The sequence below is a fragment of the Rhinolophus hipposideros genome (assembly GCF_964194185.1).
Source record: "Rhinolophus hipposideros genome assembly, chromosome: 15".
NCBI classification, from domain to species: domain Eukaryota; kingdom Metazoa; phylum Chordata; class Mammalia; order Chiroptera; family Rhinolophidae; genus Rhinolophus; species Rhinolophus hipposideros.
The window spans coordinates 16,708,236-16,724,729 of record NC_138061.1 but is presented as its reverse complement, the minus strand read 5'-3'; the positions used below and the strand labels follow the sequence as shown (position 1 = coordinate 16,724,729).

General features: G+C 49.1%; 1 protein-coding gene across 1 annotated transcript; it reads left to right on the top strand.

Annotated features, from left to right (window-relative positions):
- The first annotated feature begins 1,460 nt into the window (after positions 1-1,460).
- Positions 1,461-13,736, top strand: DUSP5 (dual specificity phosphatase 5). Its single transcript, XM_081074306.1, has 4 exons — positions 1,461-2,038; positions 6,339-6,487; positions 9,335-9,554; positions 12,264-13,736. The coding sequence occupies exons 1-4, from the start codon at positions 1,660-1,662 to the stop codon at positions 12,668-12,670; spliced, it is 1,155 nt and encodes a 384-aa protein (XP_080930432.1). The 5' UTR covers positions 1,461-1,659; the 3' UTR covers positions 12,671-13,736.
- Positions 13,737-16,494: the final 2,758 nt, after the last annotated feature.

The following is a 16,494-nucleotide window of genomic DNA, read 5'->3' as shown; positions in this document are numbered from 1 at the left end:
CTGTTCAGCACCAAATACAGAGTCTGGCCATGTAGGTGCTCCATACACATGTGGCTCTGGGCTGAGATGTCTAGGGATGGATGGTGCCGGTGACACTAGAGGCGGAGCAGATTGAAGGGATAGCTGGCACAGGTAACCCCAAAGAGAAAGAAAATCCCCACATCACATCTTTATTAAGATCCCATTGGGAGAGGGCAGCGTCTCTGACTGAATGCATCTGTGACCCAGAGACAATGCCAGCTACTGGTGTCCCATTTGATGGCATTTGTTTACAGGATTTGATTTCTTCCTTCTAAAACCCTCGTTCCCCTCTGTCGGTGGTAGACAAGCTCCTGGCTAGTAGAGACAAGCTGTTTTCCATCAAACAGCCCTCCCCCACCAGGCTAACAATAAAATCGTTGGTCGTGAACATGGGGGTGGAGACATGTTTCCTTCACACGTGTCCCTGCAGCTAACAGAGCCCTGGCACAAAGCTGACCCTCAAAAAATACTTGACTGAGTGAATTGCGTCCAGTTCCCCAAGACAGGGTGGGAAGCTGCTGGGGACTGGTGGGGGAAGACAGCCTGGGATTATACTTGATCCACAGATAATCCTCCAAATCCAGAAGCCACCTGGACAGTTGGCTGGACTGAGCTCCATCAAAGGATGTATGTGATGCTGTAGCTGATTTCACGACAGATTTTCCAGGAGCCAGAAAACACTCCTCAAAAAACAATTATTCTAATTATTATTGGCGTGTGACGAGAAAAGGACGGTTAATCCTTTGCGAGCAGAATCCCTTTGGAAAGACGAATTGCTGGCTCTTCTCTCTCCATTTTTCCTTTTAGGTATTTTCATTACGGAAATTTTCAAGCATACAGAAAAGTGGAGAAAAGTGTTATAAACACCTAGGTACCCATTGCCCAGCTTCCCTTCTACCAACACAAAACCCCATCTCGACCGACTCATCTAGAAACCATTCCTTGAAGTAAATCCCAGCTGTCATCTTATTTCACGGGTAAAGGCTTTAGTAAGGATCAGAATACATTCCTGATTCCTCTGGGGGCAGTGGCCCCTCTTGCCCTGCCCAGCGCGGTGCTTGGCACGGCCCCTAGCCGGTTCTGAACCTACGTCGATGAAACTCAGCCCGATTGTGCGGCGCCGGCCTCCTCCGCTCCCTCCTCTTCCCGCACAGCGTGGGTCACCTCGGCCTCGTGGCATTCCTAGCACCCCACTGGCGGTCTCCGCTGATGCGCTAGTGAGTCTCCCGGCGCAATGGCACCGAGAACTCGCGGGAGGCGCCTTGCACTTCCTCCTTCTCCGGCTGACTAACCCTCAGCGCCCTCCCCTGCGCCCCACTCCCCGGGGGCGTGGCCACAGCCCGAAGGGGCGGGGAAATACCCATATTCGGCCTTATATGGGCAGCCACGTCACAGGACACACGCTCCACATAAGACGCGGCGCTGCCGGCGGAATCCCCGGTTCCTGGGGCTGCGTGTGGCCGGGCTGGGCGCAGGACGTGCGGGGCCGGAAAGAAGAGTTGAGCGGCCGCTCGGGCGCGGGGCTCGGTCGGCCGGCCACAGCCCCGCGGGCCGCCCTCTCGTGCCTAGCCGGCGAGCACCCTGGCCGTGGGCACCTGCAGGGCGCGCAGCGCGGGGCCGCGGGGCGGCGGCGGCGACATGAAGGTCACATCGCTCGACGGGCGCCAGCTGCGCAAGATGCTCCGCAAAGAGGCGGCGGCGCGCTGCGTGGTGCTGGACTGCCGGCCCTACCTGGCCTTCGTCGCCTCCAACGTGCGCGGCTCGCTCAACGTCAACCTCAACTCCGTGGTGCTGCGGCGGGCTCGCGGCGGCGCGGTGTCCGCGCGCTACGTGCTGCCCGACGAGGCGGCGCGGGCGCGGCTGCTGCAGGAGGGCGGCGGCGGCGTGGCGGCCGTGGTGGTGCTGGACCAGGGCAGCCGCCACTGGCAGAAGCTGCGCGAGGAGAGTGCCGCGCGCGTCGTGCTCACCTCGCTGCTCGCCTGCTTGCCCGCCGGTCCGCGGGTCTACTTCCTCAAAGGTGAGCGCGGTGGGGGCTCGGGCTCCCTGGCACCCTTCCCCCTCCGGACGGCCCCGGACTCTGGGGTCCCCGACTCGCGCGGGGCGTTCTCCCCAGCCCTGGAACTCTGGAAGTCTTCACTTGCCGGCGTCTGCACGCTGGGTCTTGCTGCGCGCATGGGAGGGCACTGCCAGTGTCCGCGCTCAGAGCTTCGCCCTCCCCCCCCCGCGTTCCTCGAAAGCGCCTGACAGCCTGTCGGCCTGGGTGGAGGGAGGGGGGGTTGGTTACGCAGCTGGGGGCGCTGCTTGGTAGCATTTGGGGGGCTGTCGGCTCGTGCTGGGCGCGGGCCCCGATCCTGCTGGGGCCTGGGCTCTGAGCCTTTCCTGATAGACAGATCTGGCGGATTCAGCGGGTCGAGACCCCCCAGGAGCGTGGCGCCTTGGTGTCCCCTTTCCTCCCGCCTGGGCAATTAACATACTTTAGTCTGTCTTCACCGACCCCTCTGGCCTTTTTGACCCTGGCGAGCCCCTCCCCTTCCTTTCCATTTTATTTTATTGCTTTTCTCTGGCCTCCCCTTTCCTCCTCCCAGGCCTTTCTCTAGCTTAATTTGGAGCTGACAGCCTTCTCACCCTTTTCACCTCCTCTCCCTCGCGCTGAGATGATTCTGGGTCCTGATTCTAGCCAGGGCTGCTGGCAAGCCAGGACCTAGGAGAGGTGCCTACAGGGTGGTGGTGGTGGAGAGGTCTGTCGCCTTTGGTTTGAGACCCCCCAGAAACTGTGCCCATTATACCTGGGGGGAGATGACAGACTTCCGGTGGTGGGTGGTGGTTGACTATAAACTCCAGAGCATTGATTTCTGGGTGACTTCCTATGACTGCTCCCTCCCACCTTGTATTTGGGTCCTTTGTAACCTCAAACGTATGGAGAGCTAGCCCTGAAATGCAGAGTTAAGGGCTTAGCCCAGGTTACGCCCCAAAGCCCCGCTGACCCTAGTGCCAACACCTTAAGATGTACCAGTGATGTGATTCAGAACTCAGCTTCAGTGAGCTGAAAGTGAGGGCCCTGTTTTAAAACCGTGCAGCCTGGGGAATTTCACACACCTCCAGGCCAGGAGATTCTTGAGGCACCTGGGCAGCTCCCACCTCTATTAGCACCTCTTGCGGACTGTCCCCTGTTGATCCTGTTAGGGAGATGACAAAAGCAGGTAATGATCCTCTTCCTTCTCCAGCTAGCCTCAGTCCCCAGGAGATGGAGGGATGCCCTTCAAACTCTGCAGAGGTTTCACACGTGGCCCCTGATTTCTTTTTGTTCCCGATGTGCTTTTTATCTTTTGTTCTTAGTAGTGAGTGTAGGAAAAGCTTCCACCTTCCCAGTAGCATGAAAGATATGTTCCAGGTCCTATCTCTGCTATCCACCCCTTTCCAGGGGGACCATGCTGATAGTTCAGATGTCATTGCCACAGGAAGTAGGCAGCTCTATAGACTCACTTCTCAGGAAAATTAATGTTTAAAATTTTTCTTAATGCAAGTCACATACATAGGTAAATTTAAACAGCACAAAGGCCATGCAATGAAAAGTGGGTCTTCTGCACACACTCAGAACCCACTTTCACTCCTCAGATACAACCACCAATTATTTCTTGTTTATCTTTAAAGTCAATTTTTCATGATTATTTTAAAAAAATAGAATGGTATATATTTCCTATTCCTGCCACTTTCACCCAACTAGCTCTTGGGCGATTTATCCATATCAGAGAATACATACATTTCCATGTCACTTTTTTTGCCAGTCCCTGGTGATAGCCAGTAGGTTGCTTCCAGCCTCACTATTTGAAACAGTGTGATAGACATAGATATTTTTGTCCAAATGCTTTTGCATGTGCACTATCAGTAAATTATGAGACTTGTCAGGTCGAAAGTTATGTGTACTTGACATTTACCCTTATAACACTACTAAACTTTAAGTTGTTGCCAAACAAAATGTTTATTTCCATACCTAATTCATGTCCAGATATGAGTTCAGGTTTAATCTAGTGACATCTCAGCTCTTCAGGGGCAATGCCTTTTGCACTTCCCTTAATCTCCCCTCTTCCCCCCCAAAAAACCCCTACTAAAATTAGTTGATTACTGAATGGCCTTGTAAGTGCATATTTATATATAGTGTCCATGCACTTTGCTCTGCTCCCCTAGTGATGCACGCAGAATCATTCTGAAGCGGGTTGAGACAGCCAAAAGAATTGCCAGGGCTCTCAAATGAGGCACCAGAGAGGAATGTTCTGTCTTTCCACACCTCTGATGGGAGTGGGTGAAAGACAGAGACCATCTAATCTGGAGGACTCCTCCTGACCCCAGCTTGAAGAGGCAGGGCCCTGTTTATCTGTCCCTCAACTACAGAGACTCATTGTCTGCCTGCCTTATTTTGTCAACAGGCAGGCAGGACCCAGCCCATACCGACACCTCCTTTCTGTCCTTCTGGCAGCCAACTATTAAGTGCTCTATTTAAAGCCAGGAGATGGGGTGGCCTGAAGGGTTCTCTTTCCCAAGCCTCATCCTGAAGTTTGGAAGGACATGGGCCACTCTTACTCCAGATTCCCATCCCATATCACTCAGTTTGTTTCCTGGAACCCAAAATGTTGAGGCCCAGGTACAGGAAGTGATTTACTAACTTCCTCTTCCGGGAAAGCTGTGTGTCAGTATAAGTCTGGCTTTCTCTGCCTCCTAGGAGAGAAGGGGACCAGGGGCTATGGTTAGGGGGAGGGGAAGCCAAGCCACAAATAGCCACCTCTGTTCCCTCTGACATGGCTTCCTGTCATCATGACCAGGAACGTGGTCGTTGTGGAGGACCAAAAGCTCATCTGGGGAGCCCCAGTGGGCTGTTTGTTGAAGTGACTAGAGGGGAGATTTGGGTATACTAAATGGGGGCGGGGGGCAGTTCCAGCAAGCGGAGAGGAAGCAGTAATGGCAAGATGACTCATTCTAGGAATTGGCTGTTGCTTCTGGGAGGGAGCTGGAGACTGCCATGTAATCCATTAACCGCTTGTCTACTGCAGGAGTTTTAGGAAGCTACCATGTACTCTACTGTGGAGCTGTCACACCACCAAAAGACAGAAGAAAAGAGGAGGGGGGGATTTTGGAAAATACATGGCCTCAGAATGCATATTTTTAACTGATGATTTGACCCCAAGTGAATTCTCTGGGCCAGAAAAAGACAGAAGCGTGTTTTCTGAAGGCTCTAGGAAGTGCCTTAGGTCCTTTAGTATTAGAAGCAAAGGGTTTCCCCAAGCAAGGCCGGCCAGACCCAGCAGCCCTTGGCATTCTGAGTCTTCAAAAGCCAGGTTTTCACTTGGTTCTTCCCCACTTAGTATACTGGGCCCTGGAAGGCTTATTTATATGTATACTTACATTTCTGTGACTTGGTCAGAGATTAGTTTTCACCATAAGCAATCCATTTGGAGAAGTTTAAGTATAATATGAAGGCATTTTACAGAATCAAACGTACCGATTTGAGGACACGTAGAAGGCAGAGAGTTCAGGAGGGAAGGATAATAAGGAGATAGAAAGGGAGGGTAGGTATTAATCAAGGGGAGAGAGACAGTTTTTACTTATGGGGGCTGAGATTTACGTTTAGAAGGCCCTCGTACCTCCAGCTTGGTTTAGAAAGTAATAACCTGGATTGATTACTCTAAATTGGACCTATGGAGGATTGTCACCAGTATTCTTAGCACCTTGGGAGTGAGAAATGGCAGGGCTGTTTTATTACCCGAGTTTGAACCTCATATTAGCTCCCATTCCCTTCTGAATGAAGGGGGTTCCATCTATAATCCAGTTTAGAGCTGATGGGCTAGGGATGAAACAGACCAGTTTAGGAGTCTCTTCTTGCAAGTTAATGAAATTCTGTATAATCACATGTGCATTTTAGATAAACAAGAGAGAAAAAAAAGTTTGTTTTCTTGATAGATTTGGTTAATATTTGCCAGGTGTCAGATATATTTCCTTTCACAGTTTAAGCTACTTCTGATAGACACAAAAAGTTAATCATTGCCTCCCTGAGCTGTAACTTTTTTAGAAGAGAGGGTGTGTTTGTGCACGTGTGTGTGTGTGTGTGTGTGTGTGTGTGTAGAGCCCACTTTTTTCTTTTTTCTTTTTTTGAGCTCATTTATATTCTAAGACTATTAGTTGGCTCTGTTTTTTTATATGATCAGAATCTATATTGCCTCAATATTTTTGACTATTACACACTCCGGGTATTGATTAATTCTGGGCATTTTCTGACAGCCTGAGAAATCAATGCTTATATCTGTCTTACTTGTTTTTTCTTGTAGGAGGTTATGAGATGTTCTACTCAGAATATCCTGAGTGTTGTGTGGATGTAAAACCCATTTCACAAGAGAAGATTGAAACCGACAGAGCCCTCATCAGCCCATGTGGGAAGGCAGTGCTCAGTATCAGCCACAGGCCAGCTTATGACCAGGTATGTGGTGTGGAAGTGCTATCCTGGCCCCTGGCCCCATTCCTTCCTCGGCTCCCTGACTCTTCCTCTCCCTGCTCAGCACCCAGGGTTGGTTCTTTTGTAGAGCAGGGCGTTGGCAGAGCCCTCTAGCTTCAGAGAGCCTGTGTTGGCTTGCCTACTTGAGTTTCCATCCAAGAGTAAATGGGCTTCCTTCCAGCAAACAAACTGTAGAGCAAGCGAGACACAGGATGCGTGACAGCTTCTAGAGAAAAGGGGAAGTGAACGATATATTATTAGTAGTACAGAGAAGCTTCGAAATGTTGGCTTAGGTTTCTCTGAAGATGTTTCAGAGCTGACTTTCAGGCTTCCTGTGTTGATCTTTATAATTGTCCATGCTCTGCAGTTTCTGCAGACCAACCCAGTTAGTACCTGTCAAGGTGTGTCTTGTTGGTATTTTGAACTGAAATGGGGTGGGGGTGGAGGGAGCTAGAAGGAAGATTGTTGAGAAACTACAGTTTGAATGGCTAAGCAGGCTCATGTAAGGATTTCTAATGCTTACAAATCCATAAATGCTGGAACCAAAGGAGATCAATAGACACTAAGGGATTGCATGTTTCTCAAAAGTGTGAGGGTTTTTTATTCCTTTAAAATACTGTATTTTGTGACAACTCATTAAAGGAAGCATAAAGTAGAAGGGAACAGGATGAGGAGAAGATGGGCAAGGAGCCAAATCTGGCAGAAACCAGAGATCCCATTTTACCACCTTCCCATTTTACAGAAAGAAAAAACTGTTTTATGACTGGTGAGATGATGGATATGCCAAGAATCGTGAAGCTGGGTTCAGGACAGCACTAGACCCAGAACCCCCTTAACTCCGTTCTGGTTCTTTTCAGAACCTTGTCCTGTTTTCCACATGCTTTCTTTTGGAAGAGGGCCATTCTCTTCTAGGCCCCTGACTTGGCGGCAGGATTTTCCCCCCACAAAATAGAACATATCCAAAATCAGAACAAGGGAGACCTCTAGATTCTGCCTAAATGCCAGCTTCCTGCCATGAGCAGAGCTCTGCCCTGGGGATAAACTTCCAAGTAAAGCCAGGTGACCCTTCCTTGAATGGGATCGTTGGTCAGGAAGTCTGTTTGCTTGGGGACTTGCCAGGGATTTTATTTTGTTTTCCTTTATTAAAAATACTGACACTATGAGATGAGCCCTCAGCTTACAAGCCATGGGCATCCAACGTAGCGGGGTTTCTATTTTTGTTTGTTTGTTTGGGTTGTATTTTCCCCCTTGTTTCTCAGAAAATGAAAGAGAAACATAAATTGACAGGATGTTGTGAAAGCGTTGGGGAGGCCCTGATGTGTCTCTAGGGTTCATCTGGGGAACCCCCAAATGCTACTTCTTAGAAGCCAGGCCAGGTCGTGTTAACCTTTGGGGTTTCTAAAGGCCCTTGGTTTCTTCCTCTTGAGTTTAAACAGAAGATTCAAAAAACGAAAGAAGCATGGTTTCAGGGGTGTATTGGGCTAAGGTCCAGAAGAAATTGGATAGGATCCCAGGTCTGGTGTGTCAGCGTTTTCCAGGCACTTAAGGGAGGATGAGCTCTCTGTAGGTATATCTAACTAAAGTGTTAAGCCCAGGGGCCAGCCATAGTAAGTCCTAATAAAAAATACTGGTTGTTACTATTATTACATTTGGCAAAATCCTCTATAACTTTCTTCCAAGTGGCCAAACTGGCCTTTGCCTAAGCACTTCACTTCTCAGGGAAGAAAAAGCAAACACCCCATGTGGGGTAATGTGGGAATTGCCTGCTGCTGGTCTTCGTCCCATGCCCCTTTTCCTATTACGGGTCTGGCAGAGTTTCCATTCCATTCTTATTCCAGGACAGGAAATGGAAACACAGGAAGTAGACAGATGATATGGAAAAGACTCCCAAATACACCGCCACTATCCCTCCAGCCCCGCGTTTCCCTCTAAATCTCGAGGGCTCCCATTGTTTTATTATTGGCTTTTCTTGCCACTGGAAATGCTAAAACTGTCTGAGTAAGACCAGCCAGCTGTTCTTTTCAGCTTTGCCTCGGGGTAGGTGGTCTCCAGTCCCAACAGGGATCCTCCTTAACTAGAAACCTGGTGTGTGGGTGGTTTTCCAAAAGGGGGAGGATGTAAGCATCTCTCACCAAAACCTTCAGCCCCACATGAAGAAGATCAGGGGTGGGGGAAGCCCCCTGCTCATGGCCTAACACCTTTTCTTTTTATCTGAGGATTCTGGGTAGATAGTGGGTATTTCACTTTGAAGACACATACTGTTTGTGGGGGGGGGGGGGTCAGAGAGCACATTTTAACCTCTCAAATTCGATGTATCTTGTGATCAACAGTGTCCTGGGTTTGATGAAATACACTATATAAAACATCAAGACTGTAAGGAGGGGAGCTCACCTTGTTGAACCCTTCTCCATTTTATCTGGAAAGACACCGAGGCTGCCCTCAGGTTGAAGGGCTTGTCCTGGTATCAGGTCAGCTAGAAATTCAACACAGGCGTCTTGTTTCTTCCCATCACACCACACTGTCCCCACCCTTGTCAGCACAGGAAGGCTGCTGATATTTCCTACCTCCTCAATATGTGTAAGAAAATGAAAATCTTTGCTGTGTGGGCTTTGCCATCACTGAATCACACTGGCAATAATGTAGGCTAGAGAGTCTGCCAGGACAGAGGCTTCACCCACTCTCTTGGTTGAATGGCCTTGGCTCGGACTCTACCTGGAAACCAGAAAGGGACTCTCCCACCTTAAAGCAAATAGGTCAGGGTAGTTTTGTTTCCTCTGCCAAGTGGGCAGGCTAATCCAATATTTCCTGGTTGTCCTTTGCCCCTGCTTCCAGGGTGGCCCAGTTGAAATCCTTCCGTTCCTCTACCTTGGAAGTGCCTACCATGCATCCCAGTGCGAGTTCCTCGCCAACCTGCACGTCACGGCCCTGCTGAATGTCTCTCGGCGGACCTCGGAGGCATGCACAAGCCACCTACACTACAAATGGATCCCCGTGGAAGACAGCCACACGGCTGACATAAGCTCCCATTTTCAAGAAGCAATAGACTTCATTGGTAGGTTCAGCCATTAACCCACACTTATTCTGAGCACCACGTAGAGACACGTCATTTTGGATTTTAATGTGCTGATGGTGGCTACCTGCGTGGAGAAGAAAAGTATCTTGTATATGCAACCACCAAGAGTTAGAGCCAAGAAGGGATGCAGCCACCGAGAAGATGGGAAGATCTGAGCTGCTATTAACTGGAGCTTTAATTTGCAAGATAAATGAATATAATTTTACGGCAATCCTCACTGCCGCTCGCTCTCGTTGTGGTTTCTAGCTGGGCAGGAAGCAGAGTGTACATGTATAACAATGTTCCATGCCAGGGAAGCAGGGCCAAGGGATAGAATCACCCTAAATTGTGCTTCTACGTGGTTGGGATATTTTTGAAAGCAAACAGAAGGTTTGAGGGAGCTCTGCTGAGGCACGACGCCCCAAGGTCCCCAGCAGCTTTCCACAGTTTTTGGCAAACCACTTTGGGGGCAATTTGTTTTGCATTTTCATCTAATTTTGGATTAAAGATAGTAGACTTGAGTTCTATACTTTGCACAGAAAAGATGGCATCTTTTGCAAACTTTCTCTATTCCCTGAAGCAGTTGTGTAGGCCTGGAAACCTCTGGTCCCTCTGCCTGGAAAGGGCTTTGGGTCTTGGGTTTCCAGCTCCTTGGTGTAACTTGATCTCCCATTTGACATCTTTTCTTTCCCCTGTCCCTCTCCCTGGAGGCTGGGCTGACTATTTTCTGTCTCAAATTTGCAAGCACCACTCCCCAACCTTGTGGTCTTGCCTCGCTTTCTAGAGTCCGCTCTCATTAACATGCGTAGTTGTTGAAGCCGAGATGTTATTTTCCTAGATCTTGTTGTGAGGGAATGTTGGAGGGGAAAGGCAGGTGTCTGGCACAGCAGGAATTAGTGCAGGAAGCAATTAAAGGACCCCCTTCCGCCATGTGGTGGCCCTCTGCTGATTACCCACGATTTCTGCTCCACTGGAAACCCAATGAGAAACTCACCAGAGGCAAAAGGCTGAGCCTGTCCTTCTGTCCTTGTCCCCTGAGCCTCTTGGCTGAGATGGTTCCTTTGGAGTATCTGAGAGGCAGCCAAAATGAAGGGTTCAGGGTGGGAAAGCCTTGACTTGTTCTCCCTGTCCCTGGGAATGCCTTGCCCTTCTCAGCCTGTTATTTAATTACCTAGATAGCTACTTAGTGAGGTCATGAAACCCGCCCCTATCCATTTCTCAGAAACCTCCCTCCCCATCCTGTGTGTGTCTTATGTCCGTTTATGTATACAACCACACATACATACAGCGTTTTGAAAGCACAGGATGCTTTTCCCCAGACTCCTTGCCCTGCTGATGGAAAGAGGGGCTGAGGTTGAACTGTGCACTGACCCATCCACGGGGAAGGCCACCGGAGGGCCATGTGGAGAGCAAGCCCCGAGGGGTCGAGTGGGACCCAGAAGCAATGCACTCACGGCACTTGGCTTTTTCTGAATGTGGCATTGGGCCAATTAAAAGACTGTACAAGTTGGCTAACAGAGGAACAAAGGAAAATCGGAGTCATGACCCTGGAATCCTAGGGACTTGGGGTCCCCTTTGAACTAATTTACAGGGATATTTTTTTCCATTTTGAGTCAGATTGGGGCACCTGTCATGGGCTACAGAGGGGTGTCCTTAGATGGGGAAACTCCCCAACTCCTCAGAAACTTGATCTTTTAGATCTTACAGTTTTATTTGCAAAGTCCTTGAACTTGAGAGGGAGGTGGGTAAGGAGGCTGACTTTTTATTTGCCCTTCAAAATCTTAAATGTTTTTGCATACCGTGGCTTTACATAGTGCCACCTACTTCTAACTTCCTGTGATGTAATTGTTTCCTTAGTAGCAAGAAAGGGAATTGGAAAGACTTATTTTTGTGGTTCTTATTTAATGTGTACATATGTTTAACCTTTTACCCCTTCCAGTTTTTAACAGTTGTAGCTCTTTTGGGAGGAGGAGTGGAGCAGAAAAGAAAGGCATCCCCCTTTTGCCATATGGAGCTAAAGAATGCTAACTGATGCTGGTGGCGTTATAGCAGTGACTCCCATTGTTGTGCAAGATGGACTTTACAAAAGCCATTTATATCCTCCTTCTAGTAAGCGTCACTTAGCCAGGGCTATAATTAGTGGCTGTGCACTATATATTGTATGTTTGGTGGTGGGAACCCTGGGAGCTGAGCCAAGCGTCCCGCCCTGGCACAGCAGACAGGGTGCCTAGGGAGGCCACAAGGCCTCTAACAGGGTGGGGACTACATCATCACCATAAGATTCAGACCCCAAGAGGCAGGAATTGCTTCTCTAAGTCAGTAGAGTCTGAGAAAAATGTGCATACCCAATGAAAATTTACATGCTATTTCAAGGCTTTTCCAGTGTCTCTTGAAACCTATCCATGTTAAGCTGGCATCCCCAGGAATAGATTAGTCCAGATGTAGAATCTCCAGTGGCAGAATCTGTGCAAGTATCCTGGGGAACTGGGAAGCAGCTCTAAGGGTTAGAAAGGGAAAGACATTGGTGAACCCCAAAAGCTCTGTCCTCATCAGTGGGGATTAAAGGCTGGCAGAAGTCTGGTGTAGGATGACAGCTATGGAGCAGGCATGATGGTTTGATAACTAGCTCACTTTTGTGTTTAATTCTTGTGTTTGGTATTGCCTTTGGGTTCCAATCCCAGCTTATTCGCAATCTTCTCTTCCTTTCAGACTGTGTCAGGGAAAAGGGAGGCAAGGTCCTGGTGCACTGTGAGGCTGGGATCTCCCGTTCGCCCACCATCTGCATGGCTTACCTCATGAAGACCAGGCAGTTCCGCCTGAAGGACGCCTTCGATTACATCAAGCAGAGGAGGAGTGTGGTCTCGCCCAACTTTGGCTTCATGGGCCAGCTCCTGCAGTATGAATCTGAGATCCTGCCTTCCACGCCGACCCCGCAGGCTCCCTCCTGCCAAGGGGAGGCCGCCGGCTCCTCATTCATAGCCCATTTGCAGACACTGAGCCCTGATGTGCAGGGTTCCTACTGCACATTCCCTACCTCTGTGCTGGCGCCAGTGCCCACCCACTCAACGGTCTCAGAGCTCACCAGGAGCCCTATGGCCACAGCCACATCCTGCTAAAACGGGGATGGGGGATGCAGCCCAGCCCCAAGAACAACTGTGATTTTGTGTTTTTTTTTAAAAAACGCGTGGACATTTCATACCTGTGCAATACTGAAGACCGCGTTCTGTCCCACCACCCCCGTGGGATAGCCAGTGGTCACCAGGCTTGCAAACGAACTTCAGGTTCTCGGGACCGAAGGAAGGCCAAGCCATGATGAGAGCACAGTGTGTGCTGACTACTGTATTCCAGACCTCCTCCCCTCTCAGGACTGCTCAGTCCTGACACCTCAAAGTTCGCCTTTTCATTTCAAGCGTAAGGCAATAAATACCTGCAGCAACGTGGGAGAAAGCAGTTGCTAGACCAGGAAAAAAGGCAGTTACGAAGCCAATTCATTCTGAAGGAAGCACAATTTCCACCTTACTTTTTTAACCTTGGCAGTCTCCATATTCGTCTCTGTTGCTTCAGGGAATAAGCTGATCATCTAGTCAGGAAAGGAACCTTGTAGGGTTTGTAGGGACCCAATATATATGCTGATTTGAACCCTCATGTTTTTGAGACTCCCTCTTGGATCCAGCGGACACAATTGATTGAAGTAGCAAGACGTTGAGACTTCTGGGTTGCCTTTTCACTGTGGGTTCATCCCTGACTTTGGACGTTGGCATGACTCTTATTCATACTTGAACCTTTCTTGTCGCACCTCTCCGCAGAGCAGCTTGTTTCATTTTGTAAAGAGTTCTTTAGACCATAGACCACAAATCACCCCTCTGAGGTGGTGGCAGTGGGTGCCAGAAGAAAAAGGGTACCTACTGTCTGGGTCAGTGGCATTGACATGGTCGTTTCCTCAGCTTGCTGTCCTTATGTGTACGTGTCTTGTCTCTTGTGACACTTGTTGTCTTCCCTGCCCCTGGGGATGGTCTTCAAGCTGTTGACTTCGGGGATTTGCAGAGTTCACATTGTGGTACTACTACTTATTGTCTGTAGGTTGTTTCTCCAGGGGAAAAGGCAATAATTTCCTAAAATCCATTTGAATGTGAAGAAAAGCAGTATGTTGCTAGTTGTCGTCGTCATTGTTTTTTATAGTGTAAAATAAAAATAGTAAAAAGAAAAAAAAGCACTTCTTGATGTTGGTGAGTTGGGGTCAGGGAGGAAGGAATGAATACACTTCGGTGGGGACCCAGCCTGCTTCACTGGGTTTTATTTCCAAAGGAACTCTGAGGTCATGGTGATGGATGTGCACCTGCTCACAAGCCGATCTTAACAATACAGAATAGTGCTTTCCAGTTGAGAAGCTTCCCTAAGCTCACTTGCAAGAGAAGTCCTCGGGTGCAGGCCCCATGGAGACGTGGTCGGCACATCTGCCCCCTCTGGGCTCTTCACTCCAATTAGCCCAGGCAAGGAATTCAACTGGAACCTCACATTCTTCATCTATGAAATGAGTGAACTGAGCGAGATGATCCTGAAAGTCCCTAAAGCTCAAGGCTCTGGATTCCAGCAAACCTGAGTGCAAGGGTTCTGGTCATTCTCCTCCCTCCAGCGTTTGGCACATGGCAGACACTGAGAAAAGGTTGGAAAAACGCCAAGGGACAGAGGTATGACCTATGAAGGCTCACGCTAAGGGCCGGCTTCTGGTGTTTTTCCCCTTGGAACTAATTCTTCCAGATAATTCCCTCCGGAGTCCTCAGATAAATCCCTCAATGAGTGGATTTAAATCCAAGGCTGTATCAACTTGCCTTCTGAGTTCATTGCCTCTGTGGAGGAAGGAGGAGGCAGTATTAGAGTCTTCACAGCTAGCTATATCACCAACCTAACTCTTGGGGCCTGTTTCCTAATTAAAGGGGACCAGGGCGTTGCTGGGGTTTATGCCATCCCAGTTAGCTGGTGCCTAACATGGGGATTCCAACCATACCTCTAGATTGTGGAGGGCCCAAAGAGGCTTCCAGCTTCCCCAACTGACACCATGTCCGCAAATAGGAAGAGGACAGCTAACCCCAGGGTAGCCCAGCTTTGCATGTCTCACCTCAAAAGCTCTGCGTGAAACCTTACTTTCCACATTCCTTTCCACAGTTTCCTTGGAAAGTCCTCAGATAAGAATGCCACCCAGACTGGGGAAGCTACATTTCCTTCAGCCTATGCCCTTCATCTGCATAACCCAAGCCGGGCTTCTATGGAAGGAAAGGAGTGAAGAGCACTGGACTGGGGAGGAGAGGTCCAGGGTTCTCGCCTTCACCCCACTCTTCAGTTATTTGGAGCTAATCTTTCATATCTCGAACCAAACTTCTCCAGAGCTTGGTCTAGCTGATGCCTGATGTCCCTCCTCGATTTCACATCTCTGAGCCTGTGCTCAGCCTTGAAACATGTCCTGGGAGCCTGCCCATTGTTCGGGCTGCCCAGGTGCTGAGTGGCAGGAGGGGCCTCAAGCAGGGAGAAGCAGAGTGGGAAGCTGGGTGCAGGCTGGGGTGATGTGCTAAGCTGCAACCCACTTGCTGACATTTGCTTTACTGCATTCGAGTCTTTCTCTGAAGGGTGAGTAAGTCCTCTAAATCAGGCCTGTGAGGATTGCTCATAAGCCAGTGAGTCACTGGAGGCTAAGCCAAGTGAAGCCCCACAGCTGGGGATGGCTCTGTAACTCTCACTCCTTTAATAGTCTCCTCATTAATTACAGCTCCATTGTGGCCAAGACCAACTTTACACTGGCTTCCAGTGCGGGGTGGGGAATTGAAGTTGGTGTTTTCGTTTCTTTATCCCCAGGTTTTGAAGAAACACCTCTTGTTGGTCTCCAGCAACGTTTCAGGAATAGATGTGTCTGGGAGAGTAGAAATGTTAGTTCCCCCCACCCATGCTGTTTCCCAGCTGGATCTGGGTGAGCCTCAGGCCCACCTAGCTCCTGAGCTGGGCCTGATGGACAAGCAATGTATGAGCAGCCTCACACAAATGTGCAAGAGGAGCCCTGTGTTCCCATGGGTCTCCTTTCTGTGAAGACCTGGGGAAAATGCCCCCCAGATCTCAATACCCCAAAAGGTTGTACCTCTGGTGGTTTATCTTCTGAACCCCATGAAGCTCATGATTGCCCATTTCCCTCCTTGCTCAGGCTACTAGGCAGCTCAGAACCAAATTTTTAGCCTACCTCTGGCAATTTTATAGGATGTGGTATCTTAACATTATACTTACGTCTCACTCTTCAACTAAATAACTCTTACTGGTCCTTCACATCTCAATTCATACTTTACCTCTCCAGGGAAGACCTCCCAGACTCCCAGACTAGGTCAGTAGGTCAGATGTCCCTGTTCCATCTCTCATAGTTCCCTATCTATGTCTTTTCTTCATGTTTCACCAAAGCTTAAAAAATATTCAGTTATCTGATTATTCTATTAATGTCTGTCTTCTCCAGACTAGAAACACCAGGAAATCAGAGATTACCTTGCAAATCAAGAGGGACCCAGCACAGGGCCTGATGTATTAGGTGTTCAATAAGTATTGGTCATATGAAGGAGGGAATGAATGACAAACTGGGAATAAAAAGTTGTCAGAACCAGAAGCTGTTCTTCATCTCTTAAAGTCCGTGCTATCCTCTGTACCTGAGCTCCTTTACCCTATGCCATTTGCCAATTCTTCGCCAGTCCTAGAGGAAACTGGTTTCCTAGATTTAATTACTGCTACCCTATTGGTCAGAGTTCATGTCACCACATCACCTCATTGGTCACCAGTCAGCCTATGGGTGGTCAGGTGTCCACCCTAGGACCAATAGGTTTCCTCTACGTTCAAGGACCTGCCTAGCTCAGACTCTCTAGCTGGGGCTGTAGATGGAGCAGTTTCAGCTACAAGAAGTGGGGATCCTGCCACA

Coding starts and splice junctions, on each gene's coding strand:
- DUSP5 (XM_081074306.1), top strand. CDS start 1,660: ATGAAGGTCACATCGCTCGACGGGCGCCAGCTGCGCAAGATGCTCCGC. Junction 6,488..9,334: donor ACAGGCCAGCTTATGACCAG/GTATGTGGTGTG, acceptor CCCTGCTTCCAG/GGTGGCCCAGTTGAAATCCT. Junction 9,555..12,263: donor AGAAGCAATAGACTTCATTG/GTAGGTTCAGCC, acceptor TCTTCCTTTCAG/ACTGTGTCAGGGAAAAGGGA.